Here is a 20792-nt window from a genome sequence, read left to right as displayed (position 1 = left end):
TGAACTTTGTGTCCATGGATGAGAACACATCTTGATCCCCACTCATGTGATTTGAGCAACCAGAGTCTAAGAACCACACCTTCTTCTTCACTGCATCTTGTTTTCCCGAGTGAGTCATCAGCACTTGATCAACGTTCTCCTCAATGATCTCTTCTTCCTCAGTATATGCCATCAGCAGCATATCCTCATCTTCTTCTACATAGTTGGCTTCCTCTGCCCACTTAGGACACTCGTTTTGGTAGTGACCCAAACGATGGCACTTGTAGCATTCCACAGTGCTTTTATTGAAAGGTGTTCTTCCACGGCCACGGCCACGACCTCTTCCATTGAAACCTCTCCCTCGGGTTCTGGTTCCTCTTCCATGGGTGACATTCAGCACTTGATCTTCTCCCTTCTCTGTTTTCTTGAACTTCTGTTCATGGACCACCAATGAAGCTTGAAGCTCATCCACTGAGATTCTTTCAATCTCCTTTGATTCTTCAATGGAGACAACAACATACATGAACCTTTCGCTCAAGGTTCTCAGGATCTTCTCAACCACCTTCGTGTCTTCCAACACCTCTCCATTACTTCTCATTTGGTTGGTGACGGCTAAGACTCTAGTGAAATACTCTTCCACTTTTTCATCATCCTTCATCTCCAGTAGCTCGAAGTCTCTCCTGAGCTTCTGTAGCAAGGACTTCTTCACTCGGGCATTTCCTCCAAACTTTTCCTTCATTGACTCCCATATGATCTTGGAAGTGCTTCGGTTGAGGATTTGCTCGAATGTGACCCTATCAATGGCTTGATAGAGGTAATGTTTGACCTTGTAGTCATTCATCTTGGCGTTGTCGAGTTGTGTCCTCTGCTCCGTGGTGAGGATCGTGGTGGTTGTTGGTTCCTCTAGCCCGTTTTCAATCAGGCTCCACAATCCTCTGGCTCGAAAGAAATTCTCCATGACCTCACTCCAATGGTCCCAATGTCCATCAAACTGGGGCACCTTCATCTTCTCTTCTTCCATCTCTTCTTACTCTTGAGTTTAGAAAGCTGCGGCTTTGATTGTCGAGAACAGAGCTCTGATACCAATTTGTAATCTCTATTGCTCTGTAAATGACTTGTAAACTCAGATCTTATTCAATAAAAAAATGGCCATATATAACGCCTTACAAAGAGAACAAGTCGTTTCTACAAAAGCTGAAACAAACTGACAACTAAGACCACTAGGACCAACTACTACCGAGATACTCGGATCTTATTGACACGATCAAAGACTGAATCAAACATGACACAGAGACAACTTCAAATACTTAACGGCTACTATTATTTGCTCCAACAATATGCAACAAAAGAGGAAAAAAAAAGTAATAAATGCGACCACAGTGGGAGTCGAACCCACGACCTTTTGATCCGAAGTCAAACGCGCTAATCCACTGCGCTATGCGGTCGAATTGTTAGTGCGAATCTGTGATTGTTTATAATCGTATTTATACAACCTTACGTAAAACTCAATAGCATTATAAGAAATTTTGTTAATTATATTGCCATTAACATTTAAAGAAAAACAATAAACGAAAAAAATAATCATTCAGTTTTCGAATAGTTAGGATATAAAAGTCAATTAATTGCATGATGAACTAATGCATGATGTTATTGAAAGCGTAATTGCTCTTAATTGGAATGTCAATCTTTTTTTTTTTTAATAATTGATTTGTCCCTTTGTTTCAAACGGGCGTACTTTGTCGTGAGTCGCGAGATGTGACTCCTGAGTTTGCGTGTACGGACTGATAATCTAAGAACAATAGCGTAAACTCTGGAAGATTATATATGTAAAAGGTTCGATAGCAACAACAATATTAATCCTCGGAAAAAGTAACTGAGCCACCAATATGAGGTCACGATTAAGACATGCATGTGAATGTGCACCAAAGGCTTAACGTCGTGTTAGTTTATGGCAATAATTAAACTGCGTTCCAATTCGCTTCGATTTTCGGAACTGATTTGATCAAAGTAAATTCTAAATACTATCTTCCAAGTAAGCTCATAATTAAGACGAATTTCCAAGAGTTTACATATAAACCCCATGCATGAAATCTTGTGTTGAGTACGAGTGTGTACATGCATATATATTAGTATTCAAATACACTAATTCGTTATCAGAAGAATCATTGACAGAAAACACAAAAAAGAAAACAGACAAGATATTGATCCGACTCTTTTTATCGTACGAAATGAACTGGCATTAGATGGTCTTTGTTACGGAGAAGGTATCATGGTGGCTAGACCGTAAATCTAGCTATATCTAGGATTCTTTTTCTGAACTATGATATATCTAGGATTCAAGTTTCAACCACACAGAGTTTTCAATAAGAATAGTACTGTATTAGGTTTGTTGTTGGTGGGTTCTAAATTTGACGACTAATAACATTATAACAATAATATGTCAGCATATATGCATCGCTATTTGATCTTATCACGCCTTCGATCTCCCGAATATCTAAAGTTGAATTCGACTGTTGATGGAAGGAAATGGTAATGACAAATTCAAAATCATTTTCAACAATTAAATGAATTTGCATATAGGCTAATCTTATTCAATGCATAAGGTATAACACATTGTTATATACCAAAAAGCCATATATGTATAACATAGTTGACACGTGGTTGAAAATATATTAATTAATTTGACTTTTGAAATAACCACAAGTTTAAAATCATTTCAAGAATCCAATGAATCTGCATATAAACTATATCGTATTCAATGCATGAGCTGACTATAACAATTTGTTGTTGACGTGCAATGAAGCAAAGTATATAACATATGTATAGCTGTTTGACAAAAAGTTACATATGGTTATATATTTACTCAAAACCTTATATATTTGAGGCAATTTTTGACATGATCGCGACGCATCCATTGACATTTTGTTTTAATCATTTTTACTTTCAGATTTAAGAAATATATATTTGTGTGAAACAGATTGTCTTATAAGAGCATGATTATCCATTGTCCTTAATTTTAAGTCCTTAGAGTTTTTTATTGTTATTTTTAGATTAGGACATTGTCAAAGATTTTTTGTAAAAATAGTGATTACTGGTGGGACTTTTAGTTGTCTCTTAGTAAATTAATTGTTGAGTTCATGACACAAACTTGTATGACAAGTAATAAAAAGATCCTAAGACAAATTTATAGAAAGCATAGCAGAACCCATGTTTGTTGTGGCGAAAGGTACACAGAAAGGATTCATCTTCTTGTAAGAGATCTTCAGCGCTTACAATAGCATCATTGAAGACCTGTATCACTACTAGATTGTTAGAGATGCAACGATTAGCAAATAATTCCCCAATCTTTGGCTTCAGAGTGTACCTCCATGCCACCCATTGCAGAGCCAATCAAAACTCCACATTTGGCTTTGTTAAACTCAGCCATTACTTCATCAGAAGTTACACCACCATCAGCTAAAGCTTTCTTACCAGCAGTGAGGAGATAGAGCATGAACTTGTCCATCCGTTTGGAAAGCTTTGGAGCAACCCATCCTTCAGTTGAGAATGATTTGATCTCTCCAGCAATTCTCTTATCAAAGGTAAAAAGGAAAGATATTTAAGTACATGGAGACACCCAAAGCTTCCAAGAAAGCCTGATATAATAATATTTGCTTATTACCGTAGGGAACTCGGAACAATCAAAATTCTCAATTTGGCTACCCAAGTCCTCCCACTGCTTTTTTAGCGCGTGTGGCCTTCGTAATGGCAATGATACAATCCCATCAAGAACTATTGCTTCACCAACCTGAAATAAAACATTAACACAGCTCTCTACCATTGCCAAATCTCAAAAAAAAAATTATTTTCATTGAAGCCAACTATGTAAGGGAGATATAAAGATGATGTAATGATACGAGTTTAACCAATCTAAGTCCATCCATCTAACACGAAAAATTTGAATACTAAACTATATATATGATTGAATCTGAAGAAAGCTCAAAACAGAGCAAAACATGGGAAGAGATATACAAACCGATTCGAGATCTGGAGATGAAGAAGATCTCCGTAGACAATAAGAAATCAATCACATTCCAAAAATTAGCAATCTTCATCTCTCATACCTGACACGGAGAAATCAATCAAGCAGCTGCGGAAGGAATCATCCCAGCTTTCCTCGCATACGCAATGATACCACCAGCATCAACCACAGGCCCGACATCACCAATCGCCTTAAGCCTATACTCCTTCCCCGTCATATGATTAATCAAAACATTCTCCCCTTCCCTTAAGATCCTTGCGTACGACTGCGCCACCACCGCCTTTTGTAACCCTAATCTAACATCTCAGCACGAGAATTGCGCTTCTCCTCTTCGGTTAGCTTCACCGAAACTCCAAACCTCTCAGCATGTCGAATCTTCTTCTGAACATCATCCACCGGAGAAGATACATCATCCACTGCCGCCGACGATCCAACAGCCTTGGTGTCAGGTTCTTCTTTCTTCTCACCAGAAACAACAGAGAGAGCCGGAGTCATCGACCTTTCGCGAGAGAAGGAGAGAAGTTGATCCGTCGAGAGAGAGAGAGAAAGAAACGTGAATGTTTGATGCCACGTGTTCCTAAGGACACAACCAAAAAAGTTCTTAACCGGAGACTTTCATCTTTCGTCCCAAGCATTATTAGGCCTTTTTCATTTAATTTAAATCCCAAAAATGCTAAGATATCGGTCCAGGGACACCGATCATGCTCTTAGGGTTAAATCGACAAGTAAGGTAAATTCAAGTTTGTAATTGACGGTTGGCTCATGGGTCATGATCAGGGTCAAAATCATACATTATACGTTCAATAATACACTATCATCATTTCAAGAATTTTGGAGAAGATACATAAAACCATGCAAAGCCCACTACACGTGTAGGCCCAGAGTTAAAACAAATCGGAAAAGGTCAAAAGTCAACAACAACTTTATTCGTTCCTTCCTCTCCACAAGTTTAAACGACGTCGCTCAAACCCTGTTGTTTCCTATAAACACTCACGTTTAATCCTCTCCCTCATAAAATCATTCACAACTTGCATTAGTAACCAATACTGTTACTTTCAACAATGAGAAACTTATGTTGTGTCGCCAAAACGTCGTCGGATCATCAACCTCCACTGACTTTAACGCCACGCCAGAGTTTGGAATCGGCGGCTGTCTACGGAATCATCGAATCTGCGGCCGACGTAATCGAGAGATGGAACACAGAGACATCCACTTACGCCAAAGTCACTTCCATGTTCTACGAGAACAAACAAGAAGCCATGGTGTTCATCGACCGAGTGAAAGACCTTCAGAAGACGATGGACCTGCTCGTGAGCGAGGATGCAAACTCTGAGAGGCTCGTGAGAGCTCAGAGACTGATGGAGATCGCTATGAAGAGGCTCCAAAAGGAGTTTTACCAGATCCTCTCCATGAACCGTGCTTACCTCGATCCAGAATCAGTCTCCACACGATCATCACTCACCTCAGAGAGATCTAGCAACTCAGATTTTATAGAAGACGAAGATTCACACACGGGAGGTGACTCAATCGTCGAAGTAGAAGAGGCTTCTAGTAACGTCATGACGGAGCTAAGATCCATCGCTGAGTGCATGATCGGTTCTGGCTACGCGAAGGAGTGTATAAGCATATACAAAAGCATCAGAAAGTCTATCATCGACGAAGGTGTTTACCGTCTCGAAGTAGAGAAAATAACCACGGCGAAAGCGAAGAGAATGTCATGGGAGGAGATTGAGTTAAATATCAGAAGCTGGTTAGAGGCGGTGAAAGTCTCCATGGAGACACTCTTCAAAGGAGAGAAGATTCTCTGCGATCACGTCTTCGGAGCTTCTGATTCTATTAGAGAGTCTTGCTTTAGTGAAATATCTCGAGAAGGTGCTCTTCTACTCTTTACCTTCCCGGAGATCATAGCTTTCAGAACAAGCAAGAAGAATCCTCCTCCGGAGATTATTTTCCGGCTGCTTGACATGTACACCTCCGTCGCAGGAAACTGGCGAGCTATCGAAGCAATCTTCTCCTTCGAGTCTACTTCCGTCGTGCGATCTCAAGCGCTTAAGTCTCTCGTCTCTCTCAGCGAATCCATTCGATCGCTCCTTCTTGATTTCGAATCAAGAATCCATAAGGACTCGTCGAAAGTGGTGGTTCACGGCGGAGGAGTGCATCCTCTGACTCTCTCCGTCGTGAGCCACATCTCTCTCCTCGCCAACTACAGCAACGTCCTCGTCGATATCCTCGCCGGATCTCCACCGCCGGACAGATCATTAATCCCGGAGTCTTACCTGAACGTCTCCGACTCCGACGACTCGCCGACGTCGGAGCTAGCCATCAGATTCGCGTGGCTTATCCTCGTCCTCCTCTGTAAAATCGACCGTAAAGCGAATTACTACAAGGACTGCTCCGTGCAGTATCTCTTCCTCACCAACAACCTCCGTCACGTGGTCTCACGTGCTCGCTCCTCGAACCTAAAGCGGCTCCTCGGCGACGACTGGGTCAAGAGGCACCTCGCTAAGGTTAAGCAGTTCTCCGACAGCTATAAAAGGCTTGCGTGGGGACCGGTGTTGGCGACCCTACCTGAGAATCGTGCCGTTGAGATGTCGGCTGAGGAAGTGAAGGAGCGGTTTGAAAAATTCAGCGAGGGGTTCGAGAGGGCGTACGGTAAGCAAGGTGCATGCGTCGTACCGGATGTAGAGCTAAGGGAGGAGATTAAGCTGTCGATTGCGAGAAAGCTGGTGCCAGTTTATCGAGAGTTTTACAACACGAGAAGGTCTGTTATCTTGGCGGGAGCTGGTGGCGTGACAGTTGTCCGATTTACCCCGGAAGATATTGAAAACCATTTGTCTAATTTGTTCTCGGGGGAGGGTATTTCTGGGAGTTCATCTGTCTCTTCTCCTTCGTCTTGTCGGTCACGGCAATCAACATCCTAAAGTTTTTTTTTTTTTTTTTGTCTGTGAAAGGCAAACATTGAATAGTGTTCATGGTTGTACTATTTTTAATTACCTCAAGAGGAAGGAATGGTTGTTGACAACGAGACAAATCTTGTCTGTACTAGGGCTAATATCTAATGATGTAATGATTGAGATAGTATTGTATAATCTTTTTACACAAAAGTAATATACCTTCATTTTATAATTTAATTTTAGGGAGTAATTATGAATTGTTTATTCAACTCTTAATTGGATTGGAAATATCTATATGAAAAAGACATCAATATTATGAGACGGAGAAAATATCGTTGTAGATGTTAAAATAGACATTTATGTAGTGGAAAAAAACATTAGTTTGTTAAATTCCTCTAGAATTTATCTCATATTTTTGGAGAAAGAAATATGTATGTGTCCATGAGAATGACACGTGAAGGGAAAGGATGAGTCAAATGTGAAGGCTATATACTATGCAATACAAGTATCATTTTCCGTTCTTTTAAGTTCTTGATGGATGTGATAGTATTTAGTGTCTTTGGTCCATTGATGGTGGGTGAGGACTGAGGACCGTGAGGTGTAGAGAAGAATCAAAGTTTAGTCACATATCACTACTTGTTGAGACAAAGCATACTTTTATAGAATCAATCAACGAAAGGCGACTTGACAAAGCATACTTTTATAGAATCAATCAACGAAAGGCGACTTGACATAGCAGAAGAGCCACAAATTTCTGTAGATTCATGACAAATATATTCAATACTTAAAACCCTAACATTCGCATTCACAACATTTGATTTGAATTGTTAGTAAAAACGATTAACGAGTTTAGCAAATTAAACCAATACTTGTCAGATTATAACCTTATGGTAAAGTTCCCTTTCCAATACTCAAGTTGAGTAGGTCATAGGTGTACGTGTATTCAACAAACCATGACGTGAACCGAGATAGCTAGGAGCATACTGGCCGGGGAGTAAGTAGGAAAGAAAACATGGTACGGGGGACTAAAAGGAAAGAATTGCGAATCAACCTAAACCTATCATAATATAAATACACCTTCAAGCCTAAAAATACAAGGAGGGATTGACTCAGGAGATCATTTCCATCCTATGCAACAAAAGAACATGGCAAACATACAATTCTTTGTAATTCACACTTTGTGTATTCTTATAATTAACAAGAACATATACATTTTCTTGTCTTGTGATCATCGTCTTATTCAGTCTATTATTACTCTATTTTGGAATAACCAACAGAGAATTAACCCCAATATCATTTTTATTTAAATTGTTTAGCTTGTATTTGGTATCAGTTTCTGCATCCATTATTTGGTGTTATATGTGGAATGTCATAAGTTTTCTAATCAGAAACATCGGAATTAAAAAAAAGGGAAGAAGATACAAGCATCACACAAGATCTTTCGACCACCGCCAGGTAATCCAAATCATTGTAGTAAGCAATAATTATGCTGTGGTTGGAAGTTGGTCGGGTGGAAGCGGAAGGTTCTGCCAGCCGGTCGAGTGTTTAATATATTTCTTGAGTTTCTCTGTTGAAGACTCAACGGTCCATCCAGAATAGTGTTGAGTCGGAGAGAACACGTGGTGCTCTTTGTCGTGGCTAAGACACGACTTGGCGCCGTTCAAGAACCAATCCCCTTCTGATCTTATAAAACCAGCTTCGGCTTCCTCTTTATCGGCAGCCTAATTAATCACCAAACAAAAAATATATAACGTTATAACAAACAAATATAGAGTAGTCTTTGAACAGCTAAGAACGCGTTCAGCAGAGATCAACCGTTGCCTCGACCAAGAAGAACATACCAACACAAAAAAGAACATATTAATGCTATACTGATACCATCACTTGGTTTATTATACTATAATCACAGAAGTTTTCATAGAAATGATACAATCATGTAAGTAATCCACACGTCCATGCACATATTAAATGGTTTAGCTAATATTTTATTTCATCGTATAACGCATAGATTGAGTTCTAAGACAAGATTATGGGACCAAGACGTTACTATCAGAAAAAGAAACAATATATAAAGAATAATCTGATGAATCTACAATAGTTTAAGAATCTGAAGAATACAGTGTAGACTTACCTTCTCAGTAATGTACTTAAACACAGTCTTCTTCTCACCAGCTTCATATATGTTGCACTGGGAATATACCTATCAAAATAACATACAAATGTAAGGAAACATATAAAACCGATGATGGCAAAATCGAAATTCAAACATATGTTCATGAATGATTTTTCATCGACGGACCTGAGCTTCGACGCCGGCTCCGACAGCGTAGATGGACCAGTGACGAGTGTAGTTGTTGAAGAGATGTATTTTTGCGAAGCGAACACGAGGGTGTCGCTGACGTGTACCATCGAAGAAGCAGTGATGAATCGTAACTCTTATGCATCGGTCCGTCACGTGACTTGGGTCCGCGCCGATCAACATCGTCTTGTTGTGGTTCACGAAATGGCATCTACCCATTTAATTAAATTAATTAATTAACACAACGGATATAGTTAACAGCTAATATTAATTTACTTATTTGTACGGACCTTGAGACAGTAATGTCAGTGCTTTCTCGTGTGATATCAATCAAACCATCGTAGTAATTCTTGAGAGTACAACGATCAATCCAAATGGTGCTTGATTTTGGTTTGATCTGAATAGCGTCTGCGTCTGGTCCTACACCGCCTTCGAATTCAAGGTTACATATTATAACGTTTTCACTTTGTTTTAGCCTTAACCCTTTCCCTGTTATCTTCACTCGTTGCCCTCTTCCGTCCACCGTTTTGTGGGATGATACGTTCACAAACGAAGATAAGTGGATCGTTCCAGACACATCGAACACAATCCATAACGGTTCTGGCCTCTTACAAGCCTCTCGTAACGATCCTGGACCTTCGTCTACAAAAGTACATACGATTTCGTTTTACATAAACTCTTTAACATAAACTGTCCTAGTTCTGTTAAACAACGTCTATATATACCAAATCAGTATATATATTTTTTTGAACATAAATCAGTATATATTACTTTGAGAAAATGAGCAAGATTCTTGAATTTATGTCACAAGCTTTGATTTCAGTATAACACATGACACACAAAAAATACTACAATATTTTTTATTTATGCAAGATTCAGATCCAATATAAGTATCAAACCGATATACAAAAATACTACAATATTTTTCTTTAATATTTTTGATTAGTTATTGAAAACTATTTGTTCCTAAATTTAAATTTTATCAACAGAAAGATACAGTAAAAATAACTGAAAGGGAATTTACCAGCTAAAGAAGTGACGTGGCAAACCGGACCATTAAGACCACCAACGGCGGCGCGTCCGAAACCTTCGGCCTTTCCGGCGAGGGAGCGGAGGCTTGAGTCTACGTGGCAATAAGGTTCCACCGTCATGTGGGGAACGTATGGAGACGTTGAAGATGGAGGAGCTGGAGAGGGTGGGAAAGGGGCGTTGTGGTGATGGGATCTGTGAAGGCCGTGTAAGTTTCCCATAGCTTACTTATACTAATAAATATCGAATTTAATTTTGGACAGTTTCAGTTTTTATGTATTTTTGGGAGGTTATGGGATATATTTACTCTTTGTTGCAACCGAAACTCACCATTGATGTTAGCTTTGTTGGAACTGTGGAGGGAGAATCATTCATCTTTTGTCCTCTCTCTTTTTTGTTGTTGTTGCCGACAGTAGCTTTTTAAACAAAGATATTTATTTCTGGAGTTTTATCAGATATTTTAGCATTATCTATGTAGTTCATTTTAAAGTTCTATTTCTAAAATACTAAAGCTATTAATTAAAAAATTTATAAAACTTTAAAAGTTGACAAACCGAAATTTTTTTTGCAACCAGCGACATTCTAAGACAAGGGGGTTAACTAATAAATGAGCTTTTACATACCAGAAGTTTTGTTTTGTTTTTCTGTAACATACCAATAAAGTATTAAGTTAAAATTTTCTTCTTATTGTATATGAACTCTAGAAAGAAATCTATTTCCTTGTAGAAGAAAATTATTGGATTCATTTCGGTTCAGCGTATCCCTTAAGACTACATAACATTGTCACATCTTATATAATTCTTTCCCTACTGTATCAAACTCCTACCTGAGACGTTACAAAGTAGACACAAGTTCCAGCTCTTTTGTGTATATAAAATCACAGAAAAGGCTTACAAAAGTTTGATCATGGAGTTCCAAATAGCATCCATGGTGGACCCATCTGCAGCTCATTTCTAACTGTTTTCTTCAGTCGACCTCTTCTACTGGCAGTTTCCAGAAGTTCCATGGGTTATAATCTTCCTGTAAATGTGTAACCAAACAATTGATGAATCTATATATTACATTTGGTAATAAAGGCTGCTTCTAGCTTTAGTTTAACCTGCTCAACAAGTGAAGTTGGAGGAAACATGTCGTTCACAAGGGTATGGAGTGATGTGTAAGACTTTTTAACATCTATCCGATGTCCTGTTGCTACCTCTCCCTGATCAATGTTTTCAAGCACAGAGTCTCTCAGCACATTCCAACAGATAAGCAATCATGCATTTTCAGATTACCTTTGGGTTGATAATGAATATCTTTCCCTTGGGGATTCCGAGTTTCCTGTAACTCAGCTCATCGGTGTCTCTGTTACCAAATCCAGCGTAGAACGGGTTGTAATCCTTTGGGAAGAGTTTCCTGATATCCTGCACATTATTACATTTGTAAACTTGTTCTTATCTAAAGATATGCCTCTGGTTTTAGCAGTTCTCCTCTCTTATGTCCCATAAGAAGATAAAAATATTTACCTCCAAACATGCGATCTTGAATTCATGAGGTGCTCTTCTTATCACTGCAAAGCAGTTATAAAGTATTTGAGAAAAAGGAATAAAAGATTCTTACTATGAGTTACTAAAAGTACGTTAACTTGCTACTAATGAATCTCCAAGGCATTAAGATTAACCTTCACGGTACAACGCTGGAAACAGCCCGTCTGGTGAAATGACTACAGGACCGTTAGGCAGAGCTTTTCCGTCCTGCAAGCCGGAGAAAAAAAAGAAACAATAGGCAAAAGAAATCTCCTAACAAAATGTTATTCATAACGGTTATGGATTTAAGTGCCAATTCAAAGGTAACAAAAACTCAGTCTAACCTGTTTTAGATTATTTAAGAAACTTCTTGTTAGATATGCCTGAACAATGGCACGAGCGCTCAGAAACAGCAGCTGGTATCCATTCTCCTGAAAAATTAAAGCAAATGCAAATCATAATGTGAGATTCATAACAGCAGGGTGCAAATTACCCAAGGAAAGAAGCAAACACTTGAACAAATTGTATCTTATATAACCAATCAAAGTGGAAGAAGCTAGACTTGACTAAAACCTGTAAAATTACCTTAATGGCTGAAAAAAGCTTGGCCACACCAGACTGTGTCCAGTCCTTTCCAACCAAAGGCATGAACTGACCTAACACATCAGATCTGCAAAAGGATTCAAAGCATAAGTCTCGCTATTACAATTCTAATACAAAAACAGTTTAGCTTCATTAAGGATTCAAAAGCTGTACTTAGTTATAGTCCCATCAACATCTGAAATTACAATCTTAGTGTCCCATCTCCACCGGTAAATATGTGCATCAACCTAATTAAAAACAAAAAAAACAAAGTTAGAAGAATATTCCACAGGGTGCGTTCAAAATTTTTAAGTAATGTTACTAATAATAACAAACCTGTTGTGTTCCAAGAACTCTTGTGGAGAAACTAAAAGTGATCATATTCTGACCATCTTTCAGATTCAGAGACGCGATCTGCTCATTAGTAGGGACATTGGTTCTCACAAGCTGCCTACGCGGAGACTCATGGCGGCTCTCCGCGGCTGATAGCACCTCCGGCGAGTTCTGCAAGCCAGGCTCGGAATCAACAAACAGATCCTCTTCGCTCGAGGAGTTGCTACTCGTGTGCTCGATCGTTTTCACCCTTCTAAAAGGAATAGGCCAGAGTCTCCATCTTCTTCCGGACGAAGATGGAGTTGTTGCTGCAGCTTCGTCATCATCCTTGGGCTTTGAAGATTCGTTTTCCTCCACGGAGATCACATCCTCTGGCTGAATATCTAAGTCTAGATCGAATGCAACCTTTCCAAGTATGATTCGAGCAGCTTTCTTCCATGGCATGTACGTTTCTCTGATCCTAACGACTAGATTTTCGCTTTCGAGGATTGATGCTGCTGAGTTTTTGTATTCTTCTATGGAGATTATATGCGTGTTAAAGACTTCAGCAGCTGCGGTGAGTCCCATGCCTTGACGAAGCTCATCCTTGCAAAGAGATAGCTCATACTCTGTAAAGATAAAACCACCGTTAAAAAAAAAAGTAAAAACTAGACGTAAAAAAAGTTACTTACTCAGTTCTATGTCCACACTAGAAGTTGCAGCTACTGAATCAATAGTGTTCCTGTTCTCGCTATCCTTATTTGGTTTCGATGGAGTTAGTTGCTCATCTTCCTCCCTCGTTGAATCTATAGAGACTCTCTCAGATGCTTCTGACTCAATTAAGATGGCAGTTTCTGCAGAAGTATTTGTCTGTTCATCTTCACATTCTGACTCCGTATTAGCATCAACAGATTCCTCAGTTATTCTCACTTCTTCTGTTGTTAGTTGAGTTGTAGAAGATTCAGAACCATCAATGAGAGTATTCACTGTTTCAACAGCCACTTCCTCTTCACCTCTAGCATTTTCTGTGACTGCAGTAGATAGAAGCTCACCTTCTTTTAGATTCTGAGCTGGCTCCTCAGACTTCACATTCTCACCAGGTTGTGACAGTTCAGTATAATGAGAATCTTTTACGGTAATATCACGAGAACGGGAATCTACTTTCTCAGATGACTCTACTTTGCTGATAAACTCAGTATCCCAAGAAGTCTCAGAGGAAGCAAACTCAGTATTCCCTTCACAAAACTCAGTCCCATCGCCAGGAGCCAAATGAAACTGAGGAGTGTTCAACCGTAAATTCTCAGCCTCCTGCTCCGCCGCCGAGACAGGAGCCGTTAGTATACGTCCATCAACACTCACCAAAACCACTTCAGAGTCTGATCCTTGACCCTCCCCATACTCAGAGGTAGGAGAAGGCGGATCATCATCATCATCATCCTGGAAATCATAATACCTCCTGTTACAATCAGACTCCGTCCTGTCAAGCCGACTCAAAGAGTTGAAACCTTCTCTCTCAGCACCAGCGTCTGATAAACTATGCTCAAGGCGTAAACCGTTGTTCTCATTACCATTGTTATTCTCTGTGTCGTCATTAGCTGCTGCAGGATCAACCTCTCTGATGAAATACGCTTCGCCGGAGTTGTCGAGATACATGTGGAAATCAGCTTCGGTGCCATTCACGGAGATCTTCACGAACTTCTCTGCGCCTTTGAGAACGCCTTGGAACTTGCCGAACCTGACGTACCAGGGCGTGCTGCGGAAGGAGCCGTCTTCTTGTTGGACGACGATCGCATCGATGGCGCCACCGAAGGGGTGGAACGGTGTGGCGACGGAGTAAACGCCTTGAGAAATCAAGCTCCCGAATCTTCCGACCAAACTCATTTCGTTAAAGCTAAGACAAGACCTTTCACTGTCCTAATCATATACAAGATGTAGGAAAGTATAAAGCTTTGTGATTTCCCAACCTGTATATGAAAGAAAACAACCCAACAATCCAAATTTAGAAAACCCCAGAAGGGTTAGTCAAATCATAACTAAGAAAAGAAAACCCAGCAAATTCCATTTCTATTACAACTCTCCGACCAGACTTGTCCGAATTCGGACATGCAGTTGTTCCAGCAAACATCAGGTTTCGAACTAAATTTAAGCAGATTTAAATCAAACATGGGTTTAATTGTTGGAGAGATGCAGCAATATTCGGTGATGATCCACTATCTAAATCTCAAGAGTCGGAAATCGCGATAACGAAAAATGATCAAGTTTCGAATTTAAACTTACAGATTAGGAAGTGTCCAGCGGAGAATCCGAGAAAACTAAACGCCGGCGGAATAAACGATGAATCCAATTATATTGGATTTAATTGTTTTTTTTTTCTGTAAATTTCTCCTATTCTATCAAATTGCATTGAAAGTTTTTTTTTTCTTCTATATATCCAGGTCGAGAAGACTTTTCTTTTGCTTAGTGGATTGTATTTTACCGGTGGGTGGATTTTCCGAGAAAGAGAGAAAAGATGCTTGTTTGGATAACCTGGGAAAAAAAGTTATCCGCCATTACTAATAAGAGAGACTGGTTGCTTATATAAGATTGAGTGCCTGTGATCGGAGGGAGAATTACGAGAAGGGTCCAGGGTTTGGTCGTAATTAGTTGGTTTTTATGAGGGTATGATTGGTATTTGAGCTAATTACTCGCCTAACTATTTTAACTCTGAACAATCATGATATCACTAAATAAAATAAATATTACGGTCAGTCGACAATTCTACATTTTTAGGCTCTGTTTTATACTCCTAAATTTTTTTAGGTTACCTAAACTAATTACTCACTTAATTTTTAGATTCCGTTTTTTATTTCAGTTTGTATTGTGACGAGTTTTCTCTTTATTTTCATTTTTTTTACTTCAAAATAAATTTAAATTCTTCATACATTGTCATAAAAAAATAATTCATGTGCCAATATAAAATGATGGAAAACAGTTTTGGTAAAGACAGTAGTAAAATTCTATAAACAATTCTTTTTTTGGTAAAAAAAGTATTATCATTTTTTTAATGAGATCCCAAACACTATAAATAGTTTTTTCAGAGTGAATTGAATTCAAGTGGGGATAGTTACACTCGCAACTCATTCATTCAGGTCAACTCATTCATTCAGGTCAACTCAGTGTTGGTTTATATAAACAAAGCTTTGGTAAAGACCCTAGTAAAATTATAGAAAAAAATGGATGGTCGTGGTCGTGGGAATATTACAATCCAGTGACCCAACACGATAGCATAATAGTGGGATATTCTTTTTCTACACGTAAAATACCATTTTTGCTTGTTTATACCAACAAGCCAAAACTATACATGCAGTCTTTAAAGGCAAAATATACTTTTGACCAACAAAAAGGCAAAATATACTTATATAGACATGCCATTTTTCTTATATATATGCAGAGAGACATGCAAGTGATAAAAAAAAAAGACATGCAAGTGATCATTCATTGAACTATATATATATATAGACCACAAATTAAATAGGGTTTGTTTGTTGAAAAAAACATAACCTATTTATCTGTTCGGTTTATTGTTCTGTTCGACTAATATATAAATTTTCTTGCCTCAACGAGGTGTAATAAGAGTTCTAAATGTGTTTAATAAGCATTGTTCACAGGTGTCGTAATGTGTTTACATTGTCATTTAACTCGTTTTCTTTAAGCCACATCATTGTCAGCAGTGCCGTGCTCAGATATTAAGGGGCCTAAGGCAAAATTAACAAAAACTTTATTTATCACAATTGTTATAAAAATATGCAAACAATTATGATAAAGTTTATACAACTCACTGTATCTGTAAATAATATGAATAATTTTATAAAATATATGGGTATTTTATTAGTGTTATTAAAAACTAGATATGTTTTTGAAAAGCACACATTTAATAAACTAAAAAAAAAATCAGTAATTAATATTAAAAGTTAGCTATTCAGATTAAATGATATATCTAGAATATTTTTAAATAAGTTAATTTAATCCACACTAATAACTTAGAAATTTATAAAAGAATGAAAACCAATTAGTTACACTATAAAACTAGAAGTGAGCAAAATTAAATATATAACATAAATAAAACAACCAAAAGGAACAAAATCTAACTAAATAACCCTTATAAATGTATGGGAAGTTAGTTAGTATAGCTGAAAAACATAAACTCTCAAACAAAGTCACAGTTTACAAAAAAAAGTCACAGTATTTAACCAAGCGACCAATTAAGCTAATTATATTTGGGAAATAGGGGCCCTTGAATTTGATAAATCTTGTGGGGGCCTGAGGCATTTGCCTCTTTTGTAATACAGTAGGCACGACTCTGATTGTCAGGGCTGGCTCTGGTGGTCGCTCATTTAATTTGATACGCAAATAAGTACCATTTTAGCTTTATACATCAGCTACGGTCGCATTTGATATGAATAGTTGTAAATTACTGGCTCACTTCATACTTTGTCCGTCCATTCTAGCAGAAAACAAAATTGCTCTGAAGAAGACAATGCACGTGTTTACACATTCTCCTTACCTACCAAATGCCAACCGTTCTAACCTCTCTCTTTACTTTTATGTCGATCAGGAAGGCCCAATGGGCTTGGACTAAAGCCTGGTCAATCAACTTGCGACGGAAGCCCAAAAACCTTCAGTCTACAGACGACACCGTTTGCTTCCGCCACTTGAAAACGGGTTAAACGCCATTTATCGTTTCTTCAAAGGGAAACCAAACGAGAAGCATCGTCTCTCTACTCAACTGTTACGCCGCAAAATGACGAAACTACCCCTCTTCGTCTCCCTCCTCCTCCTCCTCTCCGTAGCCAGTTTCATCACCCGCACATCGGCGGAGACAAAGTCCCTCACAATCTCCGACGACGACAGACCGATGATCCTCTTCGAGAAGTTCGGATTCACTCGATCGGGCCACGTCAGCGTCTCCGTCTCCTCCGTATCGGTAACCTCCCCTTCGGCCGCCGCGATCCCGGATCCGTCGCGGCTAGGGTTCTTCCTCATGTCGGAGGAGTCGCTCCTCCAGGTCCTCCTCGAGATCCAGCAGAACCCTAGCTTCTGCGTGCTCGACTCCCCTCACGTCCTCCACCTCTTCACGTTCCACGATCTATCGCCCCCGCCGAGCTCCAGTTACGAGCACTTGTACCCCGTGACTTCCCCCAACGAGTACTCTCTGTTCTTCGTCAATTGCGTGAGGGATACGAAGATCTCGATGAAGGTCAGAACGGAGATGTATAACTTAGATCCGAACGGGTCGAAGGATTACCTTCCCGCCGGGTCAACCCGTTTACCCGAATTGTATTTCTTATTCTTTATCGGATACTTAGCTTTCCTCGGTCTGTGGGGGTATGCTTGTTGGGTTAATAAAAGAGTCGTTCATAGGATCCACGTCCTCATGGCGGCGCTTCTGTTAATGAAGGCTTTGAATCTGATCTGCGCCGCTGAGGATAAACACTACGTGAAGGTCACGGGGACTCCTCACGGATGGGACGTGTTGTTCTATATTTTTCAGTTTATCCGCGTGGTTCTTTTATTCACGGTGATTGTGTTGATTGGAACTGGGTGGTCTTTCTTGAAGCCGTTCTTGCAGGAGAAAGAGAAGAACGTGTTGATGGTTGTTGTTCCTCTTCAGGTTCTCGCCAACATTGCCTCCGTTGTGATCGGAGAGACGGGGCCTTTTATTAAAGATTGGGTGACTTGGAACCAGGTGTTCTTGCTTGTGGATATAGTGTGCTGTTGTGCTATCTTGTTCCCTATTGTTTGGTCGATACGTTCGTTGAGAGAGACTTCGAAAACCGATGGGAAAGCGGCAAGGAACTTGGCGAAGTTGACTCTGTTTAGACAGTTTTATATTGTTGTGATAGGGTACTTGTATTTTACGAGGATCGTGGTGTTTGCGTTGAAGTCGATTGCTGCGTATAAGTATCTGTGGGTGAGCAATGCGGCTGAGGAGATTGCGAGTCTGGTGTTTTACATGGTGATGTTCTATATGTTTAGGCCGGTTGAGAAGAATGAGTATTTTGTTCTTGATGAAGAAGATGAAGAAGCTGCGGAGTTGGTCTTGAAGGAGGATGATTTTGATCTCTGAATCAGATCAAGAACTTTCATTGACTATATAAGCTCGCCGTGGAGGTTTGCTTTTTCTTTTCTTCTTCCTTTTCTATTGTTACTTCAAATGTAGTTTATTTGTAAAGGGGAATAACTATGTAGTGTTTTACTCTTATATTGTAAAAGCTTATTTGTCCCCTAAGACTGTTTTTGCTTGTAAGAAAGATTAGTGCATCTGTTGTTGACTGTGTGTATTGCCATTTACTGCACTCCCCAGTTCGATATCAGGTCTCTTGAACTCGAATATTTTTGGTTTGTAATATATGAATCTTCTGACCAAAAATATAAATATGAATATTTTGGATTGAAACTTAGGGGAAAGATCTGAGGTTAATGTCTTCCTCGCTTTGTAAAACCATGGAAATGGCATACAGATCATCACAGGTCTAACCTCTCATCACTGTGTTTCATTGCTCATCATCCGAGAGAAGCATTGGCCTTCTAGCCTTCTAGGTATTCAGACGAACCAGTTGACACTAGTATACATATGATTTTAAAGGATGCATACTACAGCAAGGCATGACTATGGTTACAAAAAGAATCATGAAAATAAACAAAAGCAACAGATTCAATTAGAGAGCTCAAACTAGTCCCTTTTCTAGTAACAAAGCTTCCGCAGCTCGTCTCCCAGAGAACAAAGCACCGTCAAACGTAGCAGAAGTCATGTAATCACCGCATAAGTAAAGACCCGACCCAACACGAGGATTCTTAACCAACTCAGTGGGTGGGCACTGGTTCGGTTGAGCAAATTGGATCCGGTATGTTCTCAAATGTCTCCATGACGTAACTAAAGACTCACCGAACCAACCAGAGAGTTCTCTGAGAACCTCTGCTGCTAAATCATCATCGGATCTATCCTCGAACGAACCGATCAATGATACCGAAACCAGAGCCTTTCCCGGCGGCGCGTATGTCCGAGCAACGTTTGTAGGAAAAAACATGTTGTTGATGATACCGGTGTTCGTCCCGTTGAGAAACAGAACCGGATCTTGCACCGGTATCTGATCCGGTTCAGCTGTAAAGTAAATGCAAACAGTGCTCCGAGCCGGTTTAGTAATAACCGGTTCTCTAATACCGCTCAGAAGCTTATCCACTTGGGGTTGCTCGACGGCGAGTACAACACCTAACTCCGCATTCAAAACGCCGCCGTCTTGGAGTCTCACTATAGGCGGACCCGAATCCGACCCGTTTGGATACTCCAACGAAGCGACCCTAGTGTTCATCAAGATAGAATCAGCGGGTAGTTTCGCCGCCAACTGGTTAGGGATCTCTCCGATCCCCATGGAGGGAAGCGTGTTTTCTCCGAGAGCAAGACACCTGAAAATAAAATCGAATAGCTTCGACGTCGTTTCGAGGTCTCTGTCAAAGAAAATCCCGCCGAAGAACGGCCGGAAAAACCGATCGAGAATCTCATCGGAGAAACCGATGCCCCGGAGGAGATCAATAGTCGGAACTTCTTCGGCGTCAGTCAATATCTCTTCGTCCGATTTAATCAGAACCCTAGCTCTCGTCAACGCGATAAGCCCCTTGTCAACAACGGATCCGATCGGGTTCGTTAGAGACGCCACTGAGTCTAATAAATGACGGAGAGGATCGGCCACCGTGTGAAACTCCCCGCCGTAGAAAACCTTAGCTCCGGCGTAGAATCTCTGCAGATCAAGGGCCTCGTAATCGAGAAGCTTCTTGGCTTCGGGGTACGCGGTGATGAAAATCTGAAACCCTCTGTCGAGGAAGAATCCGTCGACGATGTCTGTGCGGACGCGGCCGCCGACGCCGTCGGAAGCTTCGAGGAGCAGGAAAGGGATTCGTTGGGAGGCGAGGCGAGTGGCGGCGGCTAAGCCGGCGAGTCCGGCGCCGACGATGATGACGCCGGTCTGATTCTCTTGGGTGGAAGATCGAGATACGGAGACGCGTCGGTATCGGAGATTTGCATGACGGCGAGGGGAGAGATGAGGAGGAGGAGATGAGGTTGGGAGAGAGATCGCCAGTGGCATTTTTAAAGGTTTGGATAAGGTTTTGTTTCTGATTCGTTAAAATATTTTCCC

The 20792-nt window shown here is 40.1% G+C and overlaps 5 protein-coding genes and 1 non-coding gene across 6 annotated transcripts; 2 read left to right on the top strand and 4 right to left on the bottom strand.

Moving 5' to 3' along the window:
- Positions 1–1350: 1350 nt before the first annotated feature.
- TRNAR-UCG lies at positions 1351–1424 on the bottom strand. The gene has a single exon. It is a non-coding gene; the product is annotated as a tRNA-Arg (tRNA).
- Positions 1425–3804: 2380 nt separating this feature from the next.
- Positions 3805–7131, top strand: LOC106452748 (exocyst complex component EXO70H1). The gene has a single exon (XM_022702966.2). It carries the CDS (start codon positions 5062–5064, stop codon positions 6919–6921), a length of 1860 nt encoding a protein of 619 aa, XP_022558687.1. The 5' UTR covers positions 3805–5061; the 3' UTR covers positions 6922–7131.
- Positions 7132–8153: 1022 nt separating this feature from the next.
- Positions 8154–10653, bottom strand: LOC111197831 (putative pectate lyase 21). Its single transcript, XM_022703520.2, has 5 exons — positions 10218–10653; positions 9484–9835; positions 9194–9404; positions 9026–9094; positions 8154–8615 (listed from the first exon to the last, which is right to left on the bottom strand). Exons 1-5 carry the CDS (start codon positions 10441–10443, stop codon positions 8379–8381), a joined length of 1095 nt encoding a protein of 364 aa, XP_022559241.1. The 5' UTR covers positions 10444–10653; the 3' UTR covers positions 8154–8378.
- A 284-nt stretch (positions 10654–10937) lies between these two features.
- Positions 10938–15178, bottom strand: LOC106452750 (phosphatidate phosphatase PAH1). Its single transcript, XM_013894920.3, has 11 exons — positions 14899–15178; positions 13314–14585; positions 12646–13250; positions 12484–12557; positions 12313–12397; positions 12072–12158; positions 11883–11955; positions 11728–11771; positions 11497–11625; positions 11322–11423; positions 10938–11242 (listed from the first exon to the last, which is right to left on the bottom strand). Exons 2-11 carry the CDS (start codon positions 14500–14502, stop codon positions 11189–11191), a joined length of 2442 nt encoding a protein of 813 aa, XP_013750374.1. The 5' UTR covers positions 14503–14585; positions 14899–15178; the 3' UTR covers positions 10938–11188.
- Positions 15179–16700: 1522 nt separating this feature from the next.
- Positions 16701–18941, top strand: LOC106452752 (protein CANDIDATE G-PROTEIN COUPLED RECEPTOR 7). The gene has a single exon (XM_013894922.3). The coding sequence runs from the start codon at positions 17402–17404 to the stop codon at positions 18725–18727; it is 1326 nt and encodes a 441-aa protein (XP_013750376.1). The 5' UTR covers positions 16701–17401; the 3' UTR covers positions 18728–18941.
- A 262-nt stretch (positions 18942–19203) lies between these two features.
- LOC111206502 (15-cis-phytoene desaturase, chloroplastic/chromoplastic) lies at positions 19204–20789 on the bottom strand. The gene has a single exon (XM_022703519.2). It carries the CDS (start codon positions 20739–20741, stop codon positions 19329–19331), a length of 1413 nt encoding a protein of 470 aa, XP_022559240.1. The 5' UTR covers positions 20742–20789; the 3' UTR covers positions 19204–19328.
- Between the last annotated feature and the right edge of the window lie 3 nt (positions 20790–20792).

The sequence above is a fragment of the Brassica napus genome, chromosome C5, assembly GCF_020379485.1.
Source record: "Brassica napus cultivar Da-Ae chromosome C5, Da-Ae, whole genome shotgun sequence".
NCBI classification, from domain to species: domain Eukaryota; kingdom Viridiplantae; phylum Streptophyta; class Magnoliopsida; order Brassicales; family Brassicaceae; genus Brassica; species Brassica napus.
The sequence above is the reverse complement of the archived record's forward strand: the minus strand, read 5'-3'. Positions and strand labels throughout refer to the sequence as shown.